The sequence below is a fragment of the Rousettus aegyptiacus genome, unplaced genomic scaffold, assembly GCF_014176215.1.
Source record: "Rousettus aegyptiacus isolate mRouAeg1 unplaced genomic scaffold, mRouAeg1.p scaffold_m13_p_2, whole genome shotgun sequence".
Classification (NCBI taxonomy): domain Eukaryota; kingdom Metazoa; phylum Chordata; class Mammalia; order Chiroptera; family Pteropodidae; genus Rousettus; species Rousettus aegyptiacus.
This window is the reverse complement of record NW_023416295.1, coordinates 27,395,639-27,413,322: the sequence shown is the minus strand read 5'-3', so window position 1 is coordinate 27,413,322 and position 17,684 is coordinate 27,395,639. Positions and strand designations below refer to the sequence as shown.

Below are 17,684 nucleotides of genomic sequence, written 5' to 3'. Positions count from 1 at the left end.
GTGCCACAGCCCCATAGTTATTCCAAAGTCTCTTCTTGTAAAGGTTATGTGCACTAAAGAGACGATCTCTTAAACGACCCGATGCAAAGAAATGCAGGCTGTTGACTGAATCACTCATGATAAATCAACATTTCTTTTCCAGATAAATGTTTATTATGTATAAAATACACATTATTTATTAATTGTATAAAATTTTCTTATTGAATCAATTCAAAATATCCTAGATCAAGCAATACTTAATATCTGAATTGGAAGTTCTCAAAATTCACTACGGTCTTTGATTTTCGAAATGCCTGAATTCTTTATATTTTTTCAAATGTAACTGAATATTTTATATATTTGACAGGGGAATGTCATTCATGACTCTTCGGTTAAACATTCATTTTTTTTTTTTTTTTTTTTTTTTTTGGCCAAATAAGCCACCTATTCTAAAAGGCTGCTGGTATTTGGATATCTACCCAAAATTGGTTTAATTATCTCATATATTTCCTCTACAGGAAAGCAATTTTGTAAGCAGAAATAGATAATGTATATAAATTGACAAGTTTTCAAACTATTAAAGAGCTCCGAGGCTTAAGAATAAGTAAAATAACAGAAAGTGTCACTTTTTGTGGAAGTTTTACTTTATTTTGTAAAAAGTAATGTTTTGAATATATTTACTTTACTCTTTCAAAGCAATGAAAGTACAATGATAAGTACTGAGTAAAAAAGTACCCTGCTTTATGAACTTATTTTTAACACATTGAAGGCATAGTTACTCGCTGAAGGCAGAAAAATGTAATCCAATTATAAAACATAACAGTATGAGTAAACACACACAACTGAATAGCTGTGAAAAAATAGAAGATTAATCAAAATATTCTTTTTAAAAATAGTAAATTCAAGTTGTGTGGAAATTTTATGTATAAAAAAATCATACTGTGTTGATCAGAGTAACTCTTTAATGGTCATTTCTGAAAAACAAAATTTAACTCTTCTTTTTCAAAGTACTTTCAAAACTTCACTATTCAAATTAAAATAAAAGATTTTAACAATTTATTCCAAAGACATGTTATATAGCTTTTATCCCAAGAAATCGTCTTGTGATATATAAATAAATCTGTTAATGTAAGGAGTAAGAAAAGCCAATCTAGGAAAGAAAATAGTTCGATTAAGTGAGAGTCAAACAGTGATCTCAAATTATCTTTATTTTCCTCCCCATCATTTCTTTTCATGTTGCCTTTGGAGACTGAGAGAAATCTGAAGGGAGTTTGCCTTGATCTGTGTTTTCTCTCAAATCCCTCTTGGCTCTGGTGTAGCACAGGGAAGCACTGATCTCACCCTCCCTATTTCACCAGACAGGAATATCTAAGCCCGAACTCACTCCTATCCCTGGGCTGCAATGAGTAGTATTAGAAAAGTGCCTAGCCTAATTATTCCAGCAACGAAGTAAACTTCTCTAGTGACGATTCTGCTGTACTGTTTTGTTGCCTTAATAGCAATTAACTACTTGAAAAAAAAAAAAACTATTAAAAATCTGAAATTCAAACTGTCCATAGACAAATTATCATTTAAAAGTTGGGAAAATGAGATGTAAATATAGACCTAACCACCTAAAGTCTCCCCTCCTCCATTCCAATATTTATTTTTCCCATAATTATCCTGAATAGAAACATTAAGTTTTCACCTCAACTGCATCAACGAAGTATCACTTATTCATATCAAACAGACTGGAAGCTCTGGGAGGCAAACGGGACATCTGAGGCCACCGTTTCCATCAATCAGTCTTGCCCTGTCCGTGTTTGGTCCGCACGTTTTCCGGGCTGGGCGGATTCGGGGCCCCCGTGGGCCTCGCCGCTGTGCAGGCGGGCGGGGAAGGGCCAGTGGCGCACAGTGGTGTCCGCTTCAGTTTTATTACTCGGTGCGGCGTGGCCTTCTTGTCCGAGAGCAGAACCTTAGCCGGAAGTGGGTGTGTGGCTCCGTTTTCAGTGCTCCCGGTGCGCCGGGAAGCCAGGGAATGCCCGGGTACCCCAGTGCCCAAGGGGGATGGGGCTTTTGACCCAGCAGAGCGCTGAGCTGTCATTCCACCTGGAGACTGGTTTGCCATTGCCGGGGACCAGGCCTGGAGGGGACTAGCTGGAGACACCCTGATTGAAGCCGAGTTCTTGACTTTAATTTGGGTGCTGGTGGAAGGGCCCAAAAATCTGACGGGCTTAGGACCAATCTTACAGTTCACACCTTCTTCCTCCTCACTGAACGCTATCAGTCGCCTATAAATACAGAAGAACGTCACTGTCAGCAGTTACATTAACTAATGAAAAGTCTCCAAAGTTTACCTTCAAAGTCAACAAAAAGTTTTTCATCAAGAATTTGAGTCAAGAGGTTTATAAGTATCAACATATCTCACCTCTCATCTCTCTCCACGGTCAAAAAGTTAGTTAGCAAATTTACAAAAGATTGTTTCAACTTGAATACAAACTCTTTTAAAATCACACATAATACTAACAAGTTAAAATTTGTAGTTGAGATGTTATATGAGAATTACACAACATATCACTCTTTTCCCAAGAATCCTGATGTGATCCACAATGTGTGTTAAATGCTTAGTTAAGATGAAAAAGGAATTAAATTTGTGGTGGAGGACATGAACAGAAAACATTTTCTACCTGATGGCAACACGTCGTGACAGAAAGCACTGAGCCTATACGAAGACTTCAGCAAAGATCCCCTGAAACGAGTGACACCAAGCCATGTACTACAAGTAATGGATGGTTACACAAATTCAGGAATAGGTCTGCACTGAAAAATATAAGAATTACTATAGAAGCTGCATCTTCCAATGAAGAACTTGCTGCCACATTTCCAGCAGAGTTGAAAAAGTTGATTAAGGAAAAAGGATACTATCTAAAACAAATCTTCCATTACGATGAAACTGTATATATAGGGTTTGGTACTATCTGCGGTTTCAGGCATCCACTAAGTATCTTGAAACATGTCCCCCACAGATAAGGGGAGTCTGTTGTATAATACATTCAACCCTAAAACTATTGAACATAACTAAATTTCTTCTGGTGAGTCAGACAGTTTTGAGACCTCACAGGTGCTTCTAATTCATCATTATCCTGTCAATGCATCAAAAATGATGTTTAATAAAATCCCAGAGGAAAGACGATGAACACAGAGAAGAGTCTCCATAACACCATTCCTGCTGCTTTGTTTTCTGCCCACATCTTCCACTAGACTGTAGATCAAGGTTTCTCAATCTTGGCACTATTGCCATTTTAGGTCGGATAATTCTTTGCTGTGGGGCTGCCCTGTGCATTCTAAGATGTTTAAACAGCATCCCTGGCCTCTACCCACTAGATTCCAGTAGCAATCCCCACTCCACGGTGTGACAACCAAAAATGTCTCCAAAAATTGCAAAATATCCCCTGGGGAACAAAATCACCCCCAGTTGAGGACCATTGCTCTAGACCCAAATAATATTTGCTAACTAGAGGCTCAATGGACAAAATAAATAATGATAACAAAATGAAACCCTTAAAGAAAAAATACCTGTTTGAACAAGAGATCATTAACTACTAAAAACTGAATAAACTTCTTTGCATTTCTATGAAAGACCCAGAGGTCACAGTAAGAGAGCATTCTGAAATTTCACATGGGCATTGAATCAAATTCTAGAGCAGATGATCAAGAAACCAGAATGTCTGAAAGCCATGAATAATATTCAGACAATAAAAATAAAGATGATTTTAAATGTACTTAAAGCATAGTAAAAGACACAGATGTGGAGTGAATTTAAAGCTAACAGTTTTATAGAATGCAAGAAAATACCATTAAACTAAAATGTTATTTGTGGCAATGGGAAGGAGAAAGAAATTAAGAATAAGTCACAGGAAAGGAGGTCAAATATGCGACAGAAAGAAATCTAACTATGAGGTGAAAACACTGTGTAAATAAATAAATATTTAAATAAATATGTGTGTGTGTGTGTGTGTGTGTGTATACATGCGCCTTACTGTTAAAGCATACAGCTGAACCTTACTGAATTTTGTTAACCAATGCCATCATTAAAAAATAAATAAATAAAAAAAGAATAAGTCACAGGAAATTTCAAATACTAAGTCTAATAAAATTTTTGACTATTCCCAATAAAGCCTGGATTTCACTTTTGTGAGGAAAACTACTTACCACAGCATTCCCACTGTGTCCACTAGTAGTTTTAGAATCACACTCTTCCCCCCAAAAATACTGTAAGTCAGTTTTAGAGAATTATTTGTACTTTTTACATAGTTTGGTAACTTTGCATTTGTCGAGATTTACACTTTGATGGCAAGGCAGAATATAGATGATTAATAAGCTTAGTAAGGTCAAGAACTATTATTCACGTCTCCAATAAAGACAATAAAAACATAAGTCAGACAAAGAAAAAGAAGAAGTCAAAAAATATCAACAGAGCACAGATAACCTCTTTCGAATTGGGGCCATGTGACGCAGGCTTCCAAGTAAGGGCCGCTCTTCCAGTGTCCAACACTCTATCAGCTCATGAGGCACCCGCCAGTAGCTAACACCTGAAAGATAAAAAGACATAATTAAGGAGGTCATTATCTACTGCAAAATGGTCAGAAGCACTCTTTCATATAAGACCAGCCAGAAAGAGCCTGAGGTCCTTGCCTCCCATTTGACGAAGTGAGGGGTATACAGAAAATGCTCCCACGAAGAGCCTGGGCAGTAGTGGCACAGCTTATGGCCCGGGTCTAGGAATAGCTGACTAACAGCCCTGGCTCTGCTGCTAACAACCAGCAGGTCACTATGTGGGCCCTGGGCAACTCTGTTTGCTGGTTAAAGGACGCAGACTCTGGCGTCCTTTAGCCTGGCACAGATTAAGCACTCCAGACATATTAGGTGCCTTTATTATAAGTCATAGAGTTGGTAGTAGTGTAAGGATTGGGCAGTGAGGACGAACACTTGCCTTGTCTACCTCATTTGGTTCCTATGATAATCAAATTAGGTAAATTTTATGAACCACTCTGTAAGAGGCAATCACTATACGAATATGAGATACCACTATCCTATCAGCACCTTTGCAAACAAGAATAATCTGAGTTAATGTGTTAGGCTGCAATTCCAGTCAAATTCATTTTAATTTTTAAATCCAGTATGTTCCTGACTAAAAGCTGAAAATATATTCTTACGAACCCTGAAAACAGTATGCTAAGTGAAAGTAGACAGACACAAAGGTCACTTACTATGAACAGGCAAATCCACTGAGAGAGCGGACTGGGGGCCACCGGGCAATGAGAGGAGAGGCAAATGAGAACTGATTCGTGAGGACTGTGGCTCCTTTTGGGGTGATGAAAATGTTTTGGAACTAGTAGAAGTGGTGGTTATACAACACTGAAATGTATAATTTAATTAATTCTTTTATGTGAATTTCACCTCAAAAAAAAATTAAAAGTTATATATAGATATATAAAGGCTTAAAAATGAGGTTAAATAAAAATTGCCTGGCACTAAAACAAAAACAAAAACAGCACTAAGTCCCAAGGACAAACTTGGTGTCTTCTTTTTTGTCATTAAAGGTCTGGTAATAATAACCAACTTAGCAAGCTGGGCATGTAAATTATTATACATAATAAATACTTTCAAAACTCGAAGAACTCTATCAACCTCATTTTAAGACAATAACTTTCTTTAACTGCTTTATAACTCTCCCAAACCTACTTATGCTACAAAAACATTCCCAAATCTCATCCATTAAGTTTTTTTTTAAGTTATTTGTTGATATAATTTACATACAGTAAAATTTACCCTTTTCTAAGTACAGAATTCAATGAGTTTTGACGAATGTACAGTCATGTAACCATGGCTACAATAAAAATAGAACATTTCTATCACCCCAAAAAGGTCCCACTGCTCTATCCCCTAGTTTTGCCTTTTCCACAGTGTCATATAGATGGAATCATACAGTATGTAGCCTTTTGTGTCTGGCTTCTTTAGCATGACGCTTTGAAGATTTATCCATATTGATATATGTATCAATGATCATCTTTTTATTCTTGAGTAGTATTCCACTATATGGATATACCACTATTTGTTTTAAAAACTTTGTTATTTTTCCTGCCTATAAATTAATTCACATTCATTGTACAAGACTTGGAAAATAGAGAAAAGTATATATAAGAAAATCAAAATCACTGCTAAACCAAAAATTAGAAATTATGATTCATGATATTTTGATGTATTTCGTTTTTTTTCTATTCATATGATATACCCATAATTAAAAACACTTTTCTTTCTGCTCTTGATTTTTTTTTTTATCATGGCCATTCACTTATGTAAAAAGTTACTAAAAATAATTTTAACAGTTATGTTATCACATGGATATGCCAAAATGTATTTAACCTTCTATTACAGGCTTTTAGATTGTTTTGCATTTTTTACCTACTGTGAGTAATGCTTAAGTAAACATTTCTAGAGGTTCATAAACCTTTCCCTGAATTTTATGTCCTTAAGGTGGATTCCTAGAGGTAGAATTACTGGGTCACAGAAAATGAACAATTTGATGCTACTGATATGTACTGATAAATTATTTTCCAAACAAGTAATATTAATTTTTACTACTCCTGCCAAAAATGCATGAGATCTTTACTAATCTGGTACCTAAAAAATAGGCCTCATTTAACATATATTTCACTGATAATTGAGTTTGAACTTCCTGCCACATCTTCCTCTTCTGAGAATTTTATGCCCATGAACCTTGCACATCTATTTGTAGTAGGGATGGGGTTTATTTTCTAATTAATTTACATAAACCTTCTCTACCTTCTCTATATAAGGATATTCTTTTTCTAGTTAATATAACATTATTTATCCCAGTTTTTTTATTAGTCTTTTAATTTTATTTATTTTTTGTTTTAAGGTTCTTAAGACTTTAAATATCGTGTAATCAAATTTATTAAGCTTGGTCAATTTATTTTAGGCTTATCATTTCTTCCCTACTAAGAAATCAAATTTTTCCTTATTAGTTTCATTTTTCATTCATAAATCCACCTGTGATTATTTTGATAAATGATGTGAAGTTAAAGTTCTGTTTTTCTTCCAAGCATATGTCTCAATTATTTTTTAAATAATCTTTCCTTTTTTCATTAATATTTTAGTGAATCAACTATGTGACTTTCTTATGATAATACTTTTATTCTTATAATTTTATTGAGCTTTACTCTTGATATCTGCATTTATTCTTATATCAGAAACATGTTTTTTATTATTGTAAATCTACCCCATGTTTTACTATCAAACAGAGTTAGACTCATCCCTTTAAGGACTTCTATTTCCCAGAATGTTCTTGGCTATTTTACCTGTTTATTCTTTTAAAGAAATTTTAAAATCATTTCAAGATTCCCAAAGAGTTCTATTGCTATTGTGGTAGAAATTACGTTAAATTTATAATTTAATCTGAAGAGAACTGATATCTTTATAATATCCATATTTCTTATTCAGGACCATGATATGTCTCAGCATAGTCTTCATGTCTTCTTTTTTATAGGTGGATGAATGGATAAATACATTTTAGCACTTTTCTTCATAAAACACTCAAATATTTCTTGGTAGGGCAGTCTTAGTTATTTTATTTATTGCTACTGTGAATGGGATTCCCCCTATAATTTCTAATTAATTTATCATAAGTAAACTGCTGATCCTCATTTACTTACACTTTGTATCCAGCTAGTTTAGTCTAGTAAACTCATCGTTTAAAATACCCTTATTCTTTTGAGTTTTCTAAAAAAAGTGTAGTCCATAAATAATGTCTTCTTCCTTCCAAGAGGTCTTTCTCTTAGTTGTTTCCTGTCTTATGACTTGCCACAGGCCTTCCAGAGCACTATTAAATAACAATGATACTCCATTACATACTTCCTAAAAAGTTGAAATCAGTCGAATGTCTTGAAAAGCCAGTGATCCCAGCTCTCTGTTCCAGCTTCCTAAGTCAGTGGAAAAAGAAGTCCAGCCATGCCCTCCCAAAGCCTCGTGAGCAACCCACCAGTCCACAGGCACGAAAGGAGACACAGAACACCAAGGGGTTTGTTCCTCAACTTAATCCCAAGTATCTCAAAATCAATTAAATCTAAAATAATAAGCTTAAAGAAAACAGCACTTCTTTCATTATATTTCATCCTCTCTGCTTGAGGAGTATGAAAAGAAAAAGGAGAGAAAATGAGTGGGGCAAAGTTGAGCAAAGAAGGAAGGCTTAGGTACTAGCACCCTGCCTGAAGGAGAAACAGCTAATGTAGTTTTTAAAAGCCTCTTCCTCTCCTTTTATTCATTTTTATGTGACTTGCAATGGCTGTCTCTACCAGCTTTTAAGATCATTTAAAGAATCAGACGTGTCTTATTTATCTTTGGACCAATTTTAGGACTTACTATAGTGCTTGCACTTAACACTCAATAAATGCTTGTTAATTGAGGGGGGAAAAAATTAGGCATAGAACAGTTAACCCTCTGTGATCCTTAAGCCAGAGGCATGGCCCCTCTGAGATTCAGTTTTCTCATGCATAAAATGGAAAATAGCTTAGGGGTTGTTTTAGGACCAAGAAATACCGAATATAAACTATTTATCACACTGGATATTAAATAGCATTATTATTATCAACTCTCAGATAAATATTTCCAAAGTATATATTTAAAGATTATTTTCATTGCTTTATAAGGGCTCTTTAGACATCTTCCCCAGCATTATTTTCATTTCCTCTTTTTTTAAATTATACATTTATGCTTAATTTAGAGATATAATCTACTAGGAAAATGCTGGGTACACAGTAAGTACTAAATAAACTCTTGTTTAATTGAACTAAATAAGCAACTCATGGCATTTAAAGATTTGTAAGTAAAATGTCCCAGTGTTACCATGATGTGACAAATACCTGGTTCCGCACCAAAAAAAAAACTTTCCCAAAAAAAGAAATGCTGTATCTGAGCTTACTTTGTCTTATCAAGGATATAAATCTACCTTCTGTCATGAAATAAAAGAATTATACTGTACCTTTTCCTTCCCAGGCATCAAAGGCATCCATCATTTTCTTCAATTCTGCTACTGAATAATAGCTCCATATGTACTGAACATTATTTCCCGCCTCTCTAGAAATATTGCAAAAGGTAATGAAAATGTTCTACCCAGGTATATACATGTGTATATGTGCAAATATATATATGTATGTATATACTAGACAATAAGTGCTTATTAAGGAAAAAATATGCAGGCATTGAATAGTTGTTCTGTGACCTTTAAATGTATATATATATACTGTATACTATATATGAGTATACTAACCTACATTTGGTCTTTTTACTGTAGTAAAGTACCACAATATAGACTGTGAACAAAAATCAACAAATCTTTAAGATAGTTTTCCAAAAAAAATCACCTAACTCTAGTAAAATTAGAAAAGACTCAACTTTGATTAAAACTTTCCTAGCACTATGCCAGGTACCTATGTATCTTATACAGAAACATTCCTGCCTTTAAAGAATTCAGGAAATGATGACATATTTAATAATTTAAGAAACAAGCTCATATGGTCATACATTAATCACTAATACATGATCCGATCCAATCTCCCAGAGAATTTCTTCAAAATTGTGCTAAATGAATTGACCAGTATCAATAAGATTACAGGGAAAATATTTAAAGAATAACCCTTAAGAATTTAACGTGTTCAAGTTATATAATTTTAAAGCTGGGAGGAGGGACCAGGGAAGTCTTTCATTATTTCTTAAAACAGGACACCAAGGCACAGGCCAGTCTTGGGTCACTCAGTGGGCCTGTTAAGTTCTAGGCCAGTGCTTCTGATCCTAGACTATGGTCAAGGGGAGATACCTAGGCATGTGGCTTTGCTTTTCTTTTTTTTATAAAGCCCCATAAGAGATTCTGATGCTTACTCCCAGTTGAGAACAAATGTTCTAGACCATGTAGATGGCCCATCGCTTATATATATGTGAAATGGTCTTAATTATAATCTCCCCATGAAACAGGTTCCACAGCTCCACAGGTTCATTCAGTCTGTTGGGAGGTGTTGATGGTCTTTTTTAGTCAATCACACATTCCATTCGGTAAGACCAAGACTTTATTTTGTTCCTTTTTCATTCTTAAATATGGACATACCTTTTAAAAATGCTTTTACTGTGAATTCTTCCTCCCAGCTGCTTATCAATAGCATCTGTTCCATCAGTTTTAGTGGAGTATACACCAATAATTCTACTCTCACAGCTTGCACCAGATGTGTTAAGATAGTGGAGAACCCAAACCGTTGGTTTATTGCAAACTAAACCATACGAATCACAGAAGTCTGTTAAAGCCTAGAGCAAAAAAATATATATATATCAAATTTAAATTTAATTCTGAAAAGTAAGTTTTTAATTAAAAAATTAATTTGTTCTGTTACTTTCATGTAAAGCTATAATGTTAGTTGTTCATAAGGGAAATAAAAAGATTATAAATTTCAGCCTAGTCTTTATGCCTTTAAAAACCAAACATACACTTGTTGAATTTGGGGTGAGGGGCAAATCACAGAAAGCACCACCCAAAAATTCAACACCATTTTATCTAGAGAATTCTTTTCCACATGGAAATTATATTTTATTTCTTCCCTCTTTAGCTTCACTACCAACATCATTTTTAATTTGAAAATCTTCATGTAATAACTAAGAGTTAGACTTTCTTACTTTTCCCTTTATTCTCCCCCCAAATTTTTCATTTGACTCAATCTTCCTTTCACTTTCTACCAACTAGCCCCATGGTTGATCCTTGCTTTTAACTCCAAATCCAATCATGGATTAAGCAGATTAACCTGTTCTTTTTTACACTGAAAGATACTACAAATATATGAACTGAATACCTACTGCCTAAACACATTTGGCACCTCTCTACCTATTCTTTCATTTATTTGAATATTAAGTACCTACTATGTGCTGAGCACTGTCTAAGGTCCTGGAGATAACATGGTAAGCAAGAGACAGGACCCCAGCCCTCCTAGAGTTTACAGCTAATGCAGAAGACAGACATTAAATTAGCCATCAGCACACAGTGTAGCAAATGCTACCAGGTGAGCCTACAAGGCACTGAGGGGCACAAAGCAGGAGGGCTTTGCCCAGTAGAGCGGCAAGGGCCCTCCCTGGGAGAGATGGCATTATTGTTATGAGTGTCCTGAGGATAAGCACTTTTGTCAGTTTTGTTTCATATGCCAAGTGCCTGGAATAGTGCCTGATGCAAAGGAGATGCTTAATATTTACTGACTCGGTGAATGAAATGAAGACCCCACCACGTCTTGCATTTTCATTTAATACTGCTACCTAACTCCTGTATTGGTTTTTAACTTTACTTACACATCTATAAGAATTCCCAACTATATTATAAACTTCAAAGGCAAACACTATATGTTGTACTTCTTTCTGTCCCACACAGTCCCTAGAATAGCGCTCCATATGCCAAAAACATTTGAAAAAAATATGTATCAGCAGACAGAATGAACGCACACATGCTATGTCCCTTTTGCGTACTAAAATAAGTATGTGTCGGCGGACAGAATAAATGTAGCATGCTATGTCCTTTTTGCATACAAACCAGGAATAAAAGACTATAGAGATGGGACTTCAGCAGATGAATGTTAACCAACCCCAACCTTCCAGTCAAGCTTTTCTGGCCCCATTCTGCAGATGTGGCAAACAGCACCAAAAGACTAACAACTCAATTTATAAATAACTTCAGTAGCAGAATCCATACAACCACGCAAATTTCTAAAGGGGATCTGGAACCAAATCAACTTTCTCTTCACGCTGCACTAATAGCCATGCCATCAGCTTGCTCTCCTAAACGCTGACATCCAAATTAAAAAATTCAATTAATTCAGATCCGTTTTCACTATTAACAATTATCTAGGAAAAATATTTTCTTTAGATATCCAAAGGTGCTAATAGCAAACCTAATACTTACCAATAAAATAAGACAATGAAGCTTTTTAAGTCATGTAAAGATCTTTAAAATGTGATTTCAAATAGAAGCATATTAAGAGACTTAATAATCTCAAAATGAATTAATCAAACTGACGTTTTAACTTAGTAACAAACTGCTACATTCACTAAATCAGGTAGGAGATTTTATACAATCTTTTATTTATCATGACCATTCTTTTAAAAAATCATTTTTGTAAACGAAATATTACTACACCCTCACATACCACAGTATTGCTCTTAATTTAAACACAACTTCAAGAGAAGAACAGGTCTATAAGACACTCATTAGAAAGTGTTAAATCCTCAATGAGAAATAAAAACTCCATAAACCTTTGAGTGGCAGTATAATACACTTTCCGAGAATATAATTTCGACCTTAAAAATGACTACTAGTAATTTAGAAATGTGCCTTCAAAAATCATAAAAAAATAAAACTATCTCATGTTTGGTTTATGTGACAACATAGGCTATGAAAAATAACACACGTTTTGTGCATAATAAGTAAATATGTGTGTGTGTGTGCATATATATTTTAAAACTTAAGAAAAGCCAAGACCTTTTTAAGTTCTATATTTGACCTTAAAGAATATGTCTCCATTTCATTGGCCAAGTGGTCAGACAGGCTGTACGGGTAAGGGATGCCAAAGTAATCAGCCTCTTCCTGTAGAGCAACACGAGTTTGCTCATCAGTGGGAATGTGAACTTCTCCATGAAGATAATCCAAAAGGTATTTAAAGAGATGTCCATCACGGTCAATAACACAAGCTCCTAGAAAACATGCAGTTCAAAAATGATTGCACAGATAACATATGACCATTAACATATGACCATTTCAACATGTCAAACTAATATCAGACTAAAGTTAGAAATGTTTCTTTCTCACAAGAAAGTTAACATCTTTAGTCAACAAGGTTTAGTTAACAAGGTTTAGTCAAATTTGGTGATCCTTTGCATTCTCACTAACTGTATTTGAAAATGTATTCTGAACTCCATGTGGAATTTTGGATGCAATGACCATATTACCACAACGGCCACTGCAAAAGCCATTGAGACCTTAGACTACTAGTAGGAATGGAAGCGTACCCGTAACCTCAGCCCAGGTGGGCCAGGAAAGGCTTTGGAGTTCCTCTCTAATGAGCATTTGCAGGGTGTTCATTACTATGCCCAATGCTTGTGGTGACATATAAACTCAGGGTTCCTAGCTCTAAGCATGCCATATACTTGGATTTATTAGATTAGTCCCTTTGTACTAGGAGAATCTAAACTTCAAAAAAATAAATGCTATGCTGGTACTACTTGATAATAAGAGACCATTCTTAGATCATTTATCAGAATTAAAAAAAAAAAACACTTCTGTATGAGGTTACTCAACAATTCTTTTTCTCCCTTGATTAATTTAGAAAAGAAGAGATAAAGAAGGTAAAACTTTGGGACAGAGAAAAAAATTCTGTCTCTGCTTATCATCTGTTCACCAGTAACCTTGCTGTCCCGATGGACATCAAGCCCTGGGCACTGACCATCAGTGTTTTCCATTCTTTCAACTGCCATTCAGCTGGCAAAGCAATCTCTCAAGACCGAGGGTTACTAATAGCCCCTCATGCTCAAGACTCCTCAATCCTTCTCTTCTAACACAGAATCAAGAGTGGGTTCTGTGACCCCCAGAACCACTAAGATGTGCAAAAACCCTGCTTGCTGCTAGACTAAGTGACAAGTTTAATGCTCATTCCACACTAACAATGACTGCCCTGTCAGTGATGAGGGCAACTGCTTTCTCCAGATATATATATTTTTTAACTTGAAAATCATAGAAAAGCTAATATATTTAATCAGCCTCCATACCCTTACCCATGGAATTGCATGAATGTAACAACTTTCAATATATAATTAATCCCCATAATTAGGTCGTGATTGGCCTTTATACACTCTAATTTTTTTTTGTCAACTCTTAGCAACAGCATCACAGATTCTAGAAACTGGTATTTAATTTCTCCATTTATTCAATAAATCTCCATGTAGTCCTAATGATCTCACTAATTAGTAAATTAATCTAATATATTCTTTTGTAATTAGGAAAAAAATCAAAGGGAATTTAAAGTAGATTCTTATTTTAATGAATATTCATGATCATGCTTATAGACTAATTATTTACCTGATTCATCTGTTTTTAGAGGGAAACGACCACTGAACATGGATGCCAGCATGGAGTCCTTAAAGCGGCACAAGGACTCACGCCTGGCTGTATAAATACAGCCACCCACGTTCAGTTGAAGAATATCTAACATCTCTTCATCTGCTTTGTGACCTTCCATTGCTCCCGCCAACACTTGAATTTTTGCCTTGAAACACTTTCAGAAGCTGTAAAACAGTGGTGGTCCTGGTGCCCCTCTGTAAAAACAAAGGACTATCACCATTGACATTTCCAACAATACACTAAATAGATAATAAAATAAATACATTTTAACCCAATTTGGCAATATTGAAGGATTTTACATGAGTGGAGTTTAAGATTGCTGAGAAGCTGAAAAACTCTGGCTCAGAGTATTTGTAGATGATAATAAACTATTACTGACCAAATCATAGCTGTTGAGATGACTATTTAAAGAATTAAATAACGGATTGTCTGTCATATATAAAGCAAAGCTAAAGTGTGCTTATGATCTTCAATATTCACATCTTTTTAAACCACAGTAAGTCTGGGGGAGCTGTCTAGAATGCAGAGATCAGTGTACAGCATGGGCTCTAACACTTACTCCCTAGCTCTGGCACCTCATGGCAAATCTTTACCTTCCTCAGCCTGTGTCCTCATCCAAAGTGTTGGTAGGGATGATACCTACCTCAAAGGACTACTGGAGGAATAACTGACAAACATAGAACAGTCTCTGGCTCAAAGTCAGTACTCAATAAGTAATAAATATCACCTATAATGATACATTAACTTTACCATAAGATGTATTCTGAGGGGTTTGATATGGGCTTTGGGGATTTAAAGAAACAAAAGAGCTGAGCTTATTAATAATGGTAATTGCAATTGCAATTCTTAAGTTATATATGATTAAAGAAAATATAATTTATCAACTGAGATCAGAATTCTAAGTAAACCAGTAGCCAGACTGGCATGGAAGAAGAGTAACACCTCTAACTCATCTGGCTTCTTCGCTCTAAAATGGCTGAAGCTTTAGGGTAGTTTCGAGTACATGATTTCTTAATCCATCCTGGGGATTGATGAACCACAGGCAACTGTGGCATTTTTATGGCACCTAAAACAATACTGTGACAAAAAGGGTACTCCCAATATTGAGATCCGCCATATGTGCACATTTCATAGCAAGTGTAAGATTACTGCCAAGAGTTTCAACTGCATCCATAGCAATTTGCTTTGTGATCAACTAAGGTCCTTTTGTAGATGCTCCAATTTAGCCAGTCTCCAATGAAATAAGAGACCATTAGTCTGAGGAAAACCATGTGTCAAACATGACCAGCAGAAAGAAATTATAATGGAACAACAGTCTGGCCTTCAAAAACACTTATGGATGTGTCTTCTTGCACCACCTGTAAGACCTAGGAGCAGGCCCCCAATGATCTGTGTGAGAGAACCACCTCTGAGGCATGGGATGGAACTGGTTCGTGCTGCCCTAGTTACCAGCTCCCTGGAATCGTGTCTATTCCTCAAAGCCCCAGGCAAACCTCATTACTTGCATAACCTTCCCGAGCACCTCCAAGTTAAAATCTTTGCACAGTTCTCCAAATATACTTTGTACCTCTGTCCACATTTTATCCTACTTGGTTAATCCCTAGTTTGGAGGACTAAAAGCCCCTGGAAAGCAGGGCCTGTGTCATTCTTACTAATTCCCATTTCCTATATGCTTACTATGTGCCAGCCACTACTGGAGACACTTGACAGACATGACCTAATTCACACAAAAGCCCTACTGGGTAAGAACTGTGCCTATTTACAGATGGGGATACTGGGGAAAAGAACAGAGATGTGTGCAGGGTCCACACTAAGCCTGCCCTGCTAGTAAGTGATGGAGACAGCCCCAATCCAGTCAGCACAACCAACTCCCAAGTTCTTCCTGTTGCACCCCACACTGCCTTCTTCAGCACTTTTTCGCCCCTGAGGCTCCTGACCCAATCAGGCACTTCGCTGAGCACCTGCCCATCTCAAGACTCCTGTTGGTGGCAAGTGGAACACAGCGCACCCTGAGTGCGGGTATTTAAGAGTCCCCCCTGCCTCGGTCAGTCTCTCCTAAGGCAGAGGACCAATACCATTTCAAGGCCAGTCATGATGCCCCATGCTCAAATGCACCGCTTAGGCTCCCTGCTGTGACGGAAGTGCCCTGCCCTCTGAGGAAGTATCCCTTAAGTGCGGTCCTGTGACCACCTGATTCAAAACCATCGGGAACGCTTGCTGAAATGCAGATGCCCGGGCCACCGCAGAGTCCGGTTCAGAAAGTCTGAGGCGGCGTCAGGAGTCCGCCCAAGGATCTACTTTGAGAAATGCTGCTCTAGGGACTCGCACCCCTCCCACGAGGTGGGAGGAAAGGGGCTGGGACACCACAAAGCCCCACCGGAGTCTCCCCGCAGCCCGGGGACCCGGAATCGGCCCGAGCCAGCAGCCCGGGCCGCCCGAGTTATAGCGCGGCCCCGGCCCTTCCTCGGGCCGCCCCGCCGCCTCCCGGGCCCGCGGCCCACCTGGAGCCCAGTTCCTCCGCACGGGCGGGGCCGGGTAGGCAGGCTCCCCGACTGACCTGCGACCGGCCCGGCCCTCGGCGCGGCCGCCAGACACCGCCCGGCCGGACGCGGAAGTGAGTGCCTCCACGGCCGCTCAGCAACTCCTGAAGCAGCGCGGCCCCAGCGGCGCCCCCGTGCGGCCCGGCTCCGCAGCGGCGACAGGAGGCACAGAGGCTCCGCCCGGGACACGCCCCGCACCACCCCACCCCACCCCTCCCGCGCCCCGCCCCTGGACTGGCCCCGCCCCGCGCTCGGACTGGTCCCGCCACGCCGGTCCTCCTCTGCCTGCCAAGGGAGCCGGCGCAAGTCAGGGTTCTTGGTACTCCTGCAGGTAAAAGAAAGGCCCGCAAAGAGACATGGGTAGGACCCCGAGGGACAGTCTTGTCCTTTCAGAGGCTACTTTTAAATATGAAGAAAAGAAACAATACCGAAGTTGCGATTGTTCAGGGTCATCTAATGAATGGTAAGAGAATAAGTTAGATCTTTGCAACCCAACGTCAGGGCCCGTCCTCCCAAACAGGGCTGCTCAATGTCAAGATTTATTAATATATTGCACTTGGTTAAGTCCATTTGGATATATTTGTGGTTTACAAAGCTGTTTAACACAAAGCATTCTTGTTTGATCTGTGAGACAACCCCGTATTTTTATTTCTTTTACAGCAAGGAAAATTGAGGCAGGAGCAAACATTTACTGAACATTTCTCTACACTCCAGGTTCTGCCAAGTCCTTTGCACGAAGTATTTAATTTCCTCTTAACAATAACCCCAAAAGAGTTCTTTCATTTTCCAGGTGTACTCTACCTTGTGCAAGAGACTTCGTACGTATTTCAAGGAGAATAAAACACAGTCCTATTTTCAAGGTACTTTCCCAGAGTCCATAATAATTGGTTCCTAATTTCTCTGAGTGGGTCTTAGCCAATGAGAGATAAATCCCCTACTGCCTCAGATAATAGCCAGGTGAGAGAAAG

The 17,684-nt window shown here is 37.6% G+C and overlaps 1 protein-coding gene across 4 annotated transcripts; it reads right to left on the bottom strand.

Annotated features, from left to right (window-relative positions):
• Nucleotides 1–359: 359 nt before the first annotated feature.
• Nucleotides 360–16,855, bottom strand: KCTD18 (potassium channel tetramerization domain containing 18). Of its 4 annotated transcripts, none has more exons than XM_016131121.2 (7): nt 16,734–16,855; nt 14,135–14,370; nt 12,542–12,753; nt 10,139–10,332; nt 9,020–9,114; nt 4,448–4,550; nt 360–2,249 (listed from the first exon to the last, which is right to left on the bottom strand). In XM_016131121.2, exons 2-7 carry the CDS (start codon nt 14,292–14,294, stop codon nt 1,757–1,759), a joined length of 1,257 nt encoding a protein of 418 aa, XP_015986607.1. In that variant the 5' UTR covers nt 14,295–14,370; nt 16,734–16,855; the 3' UTR covers nt 360–1,756. The 4 variants fall into 4 exon arrangements, with proteins under 4 accessions (XP_015986607.1, XP_015986606.1, XP_036092873.1 ...); XM_016131120.2 differs by having other exon boundaries at nt 16,678–16,836; XM_036236980.1 differs by lacking the exons at nt 12,542–12,753; nt 16,734–16,855 and having other exon boundaries at nt 14,135–14,249.
• Nucleotides 16,856–17,684: the final 829 nt, after the last annotated feature.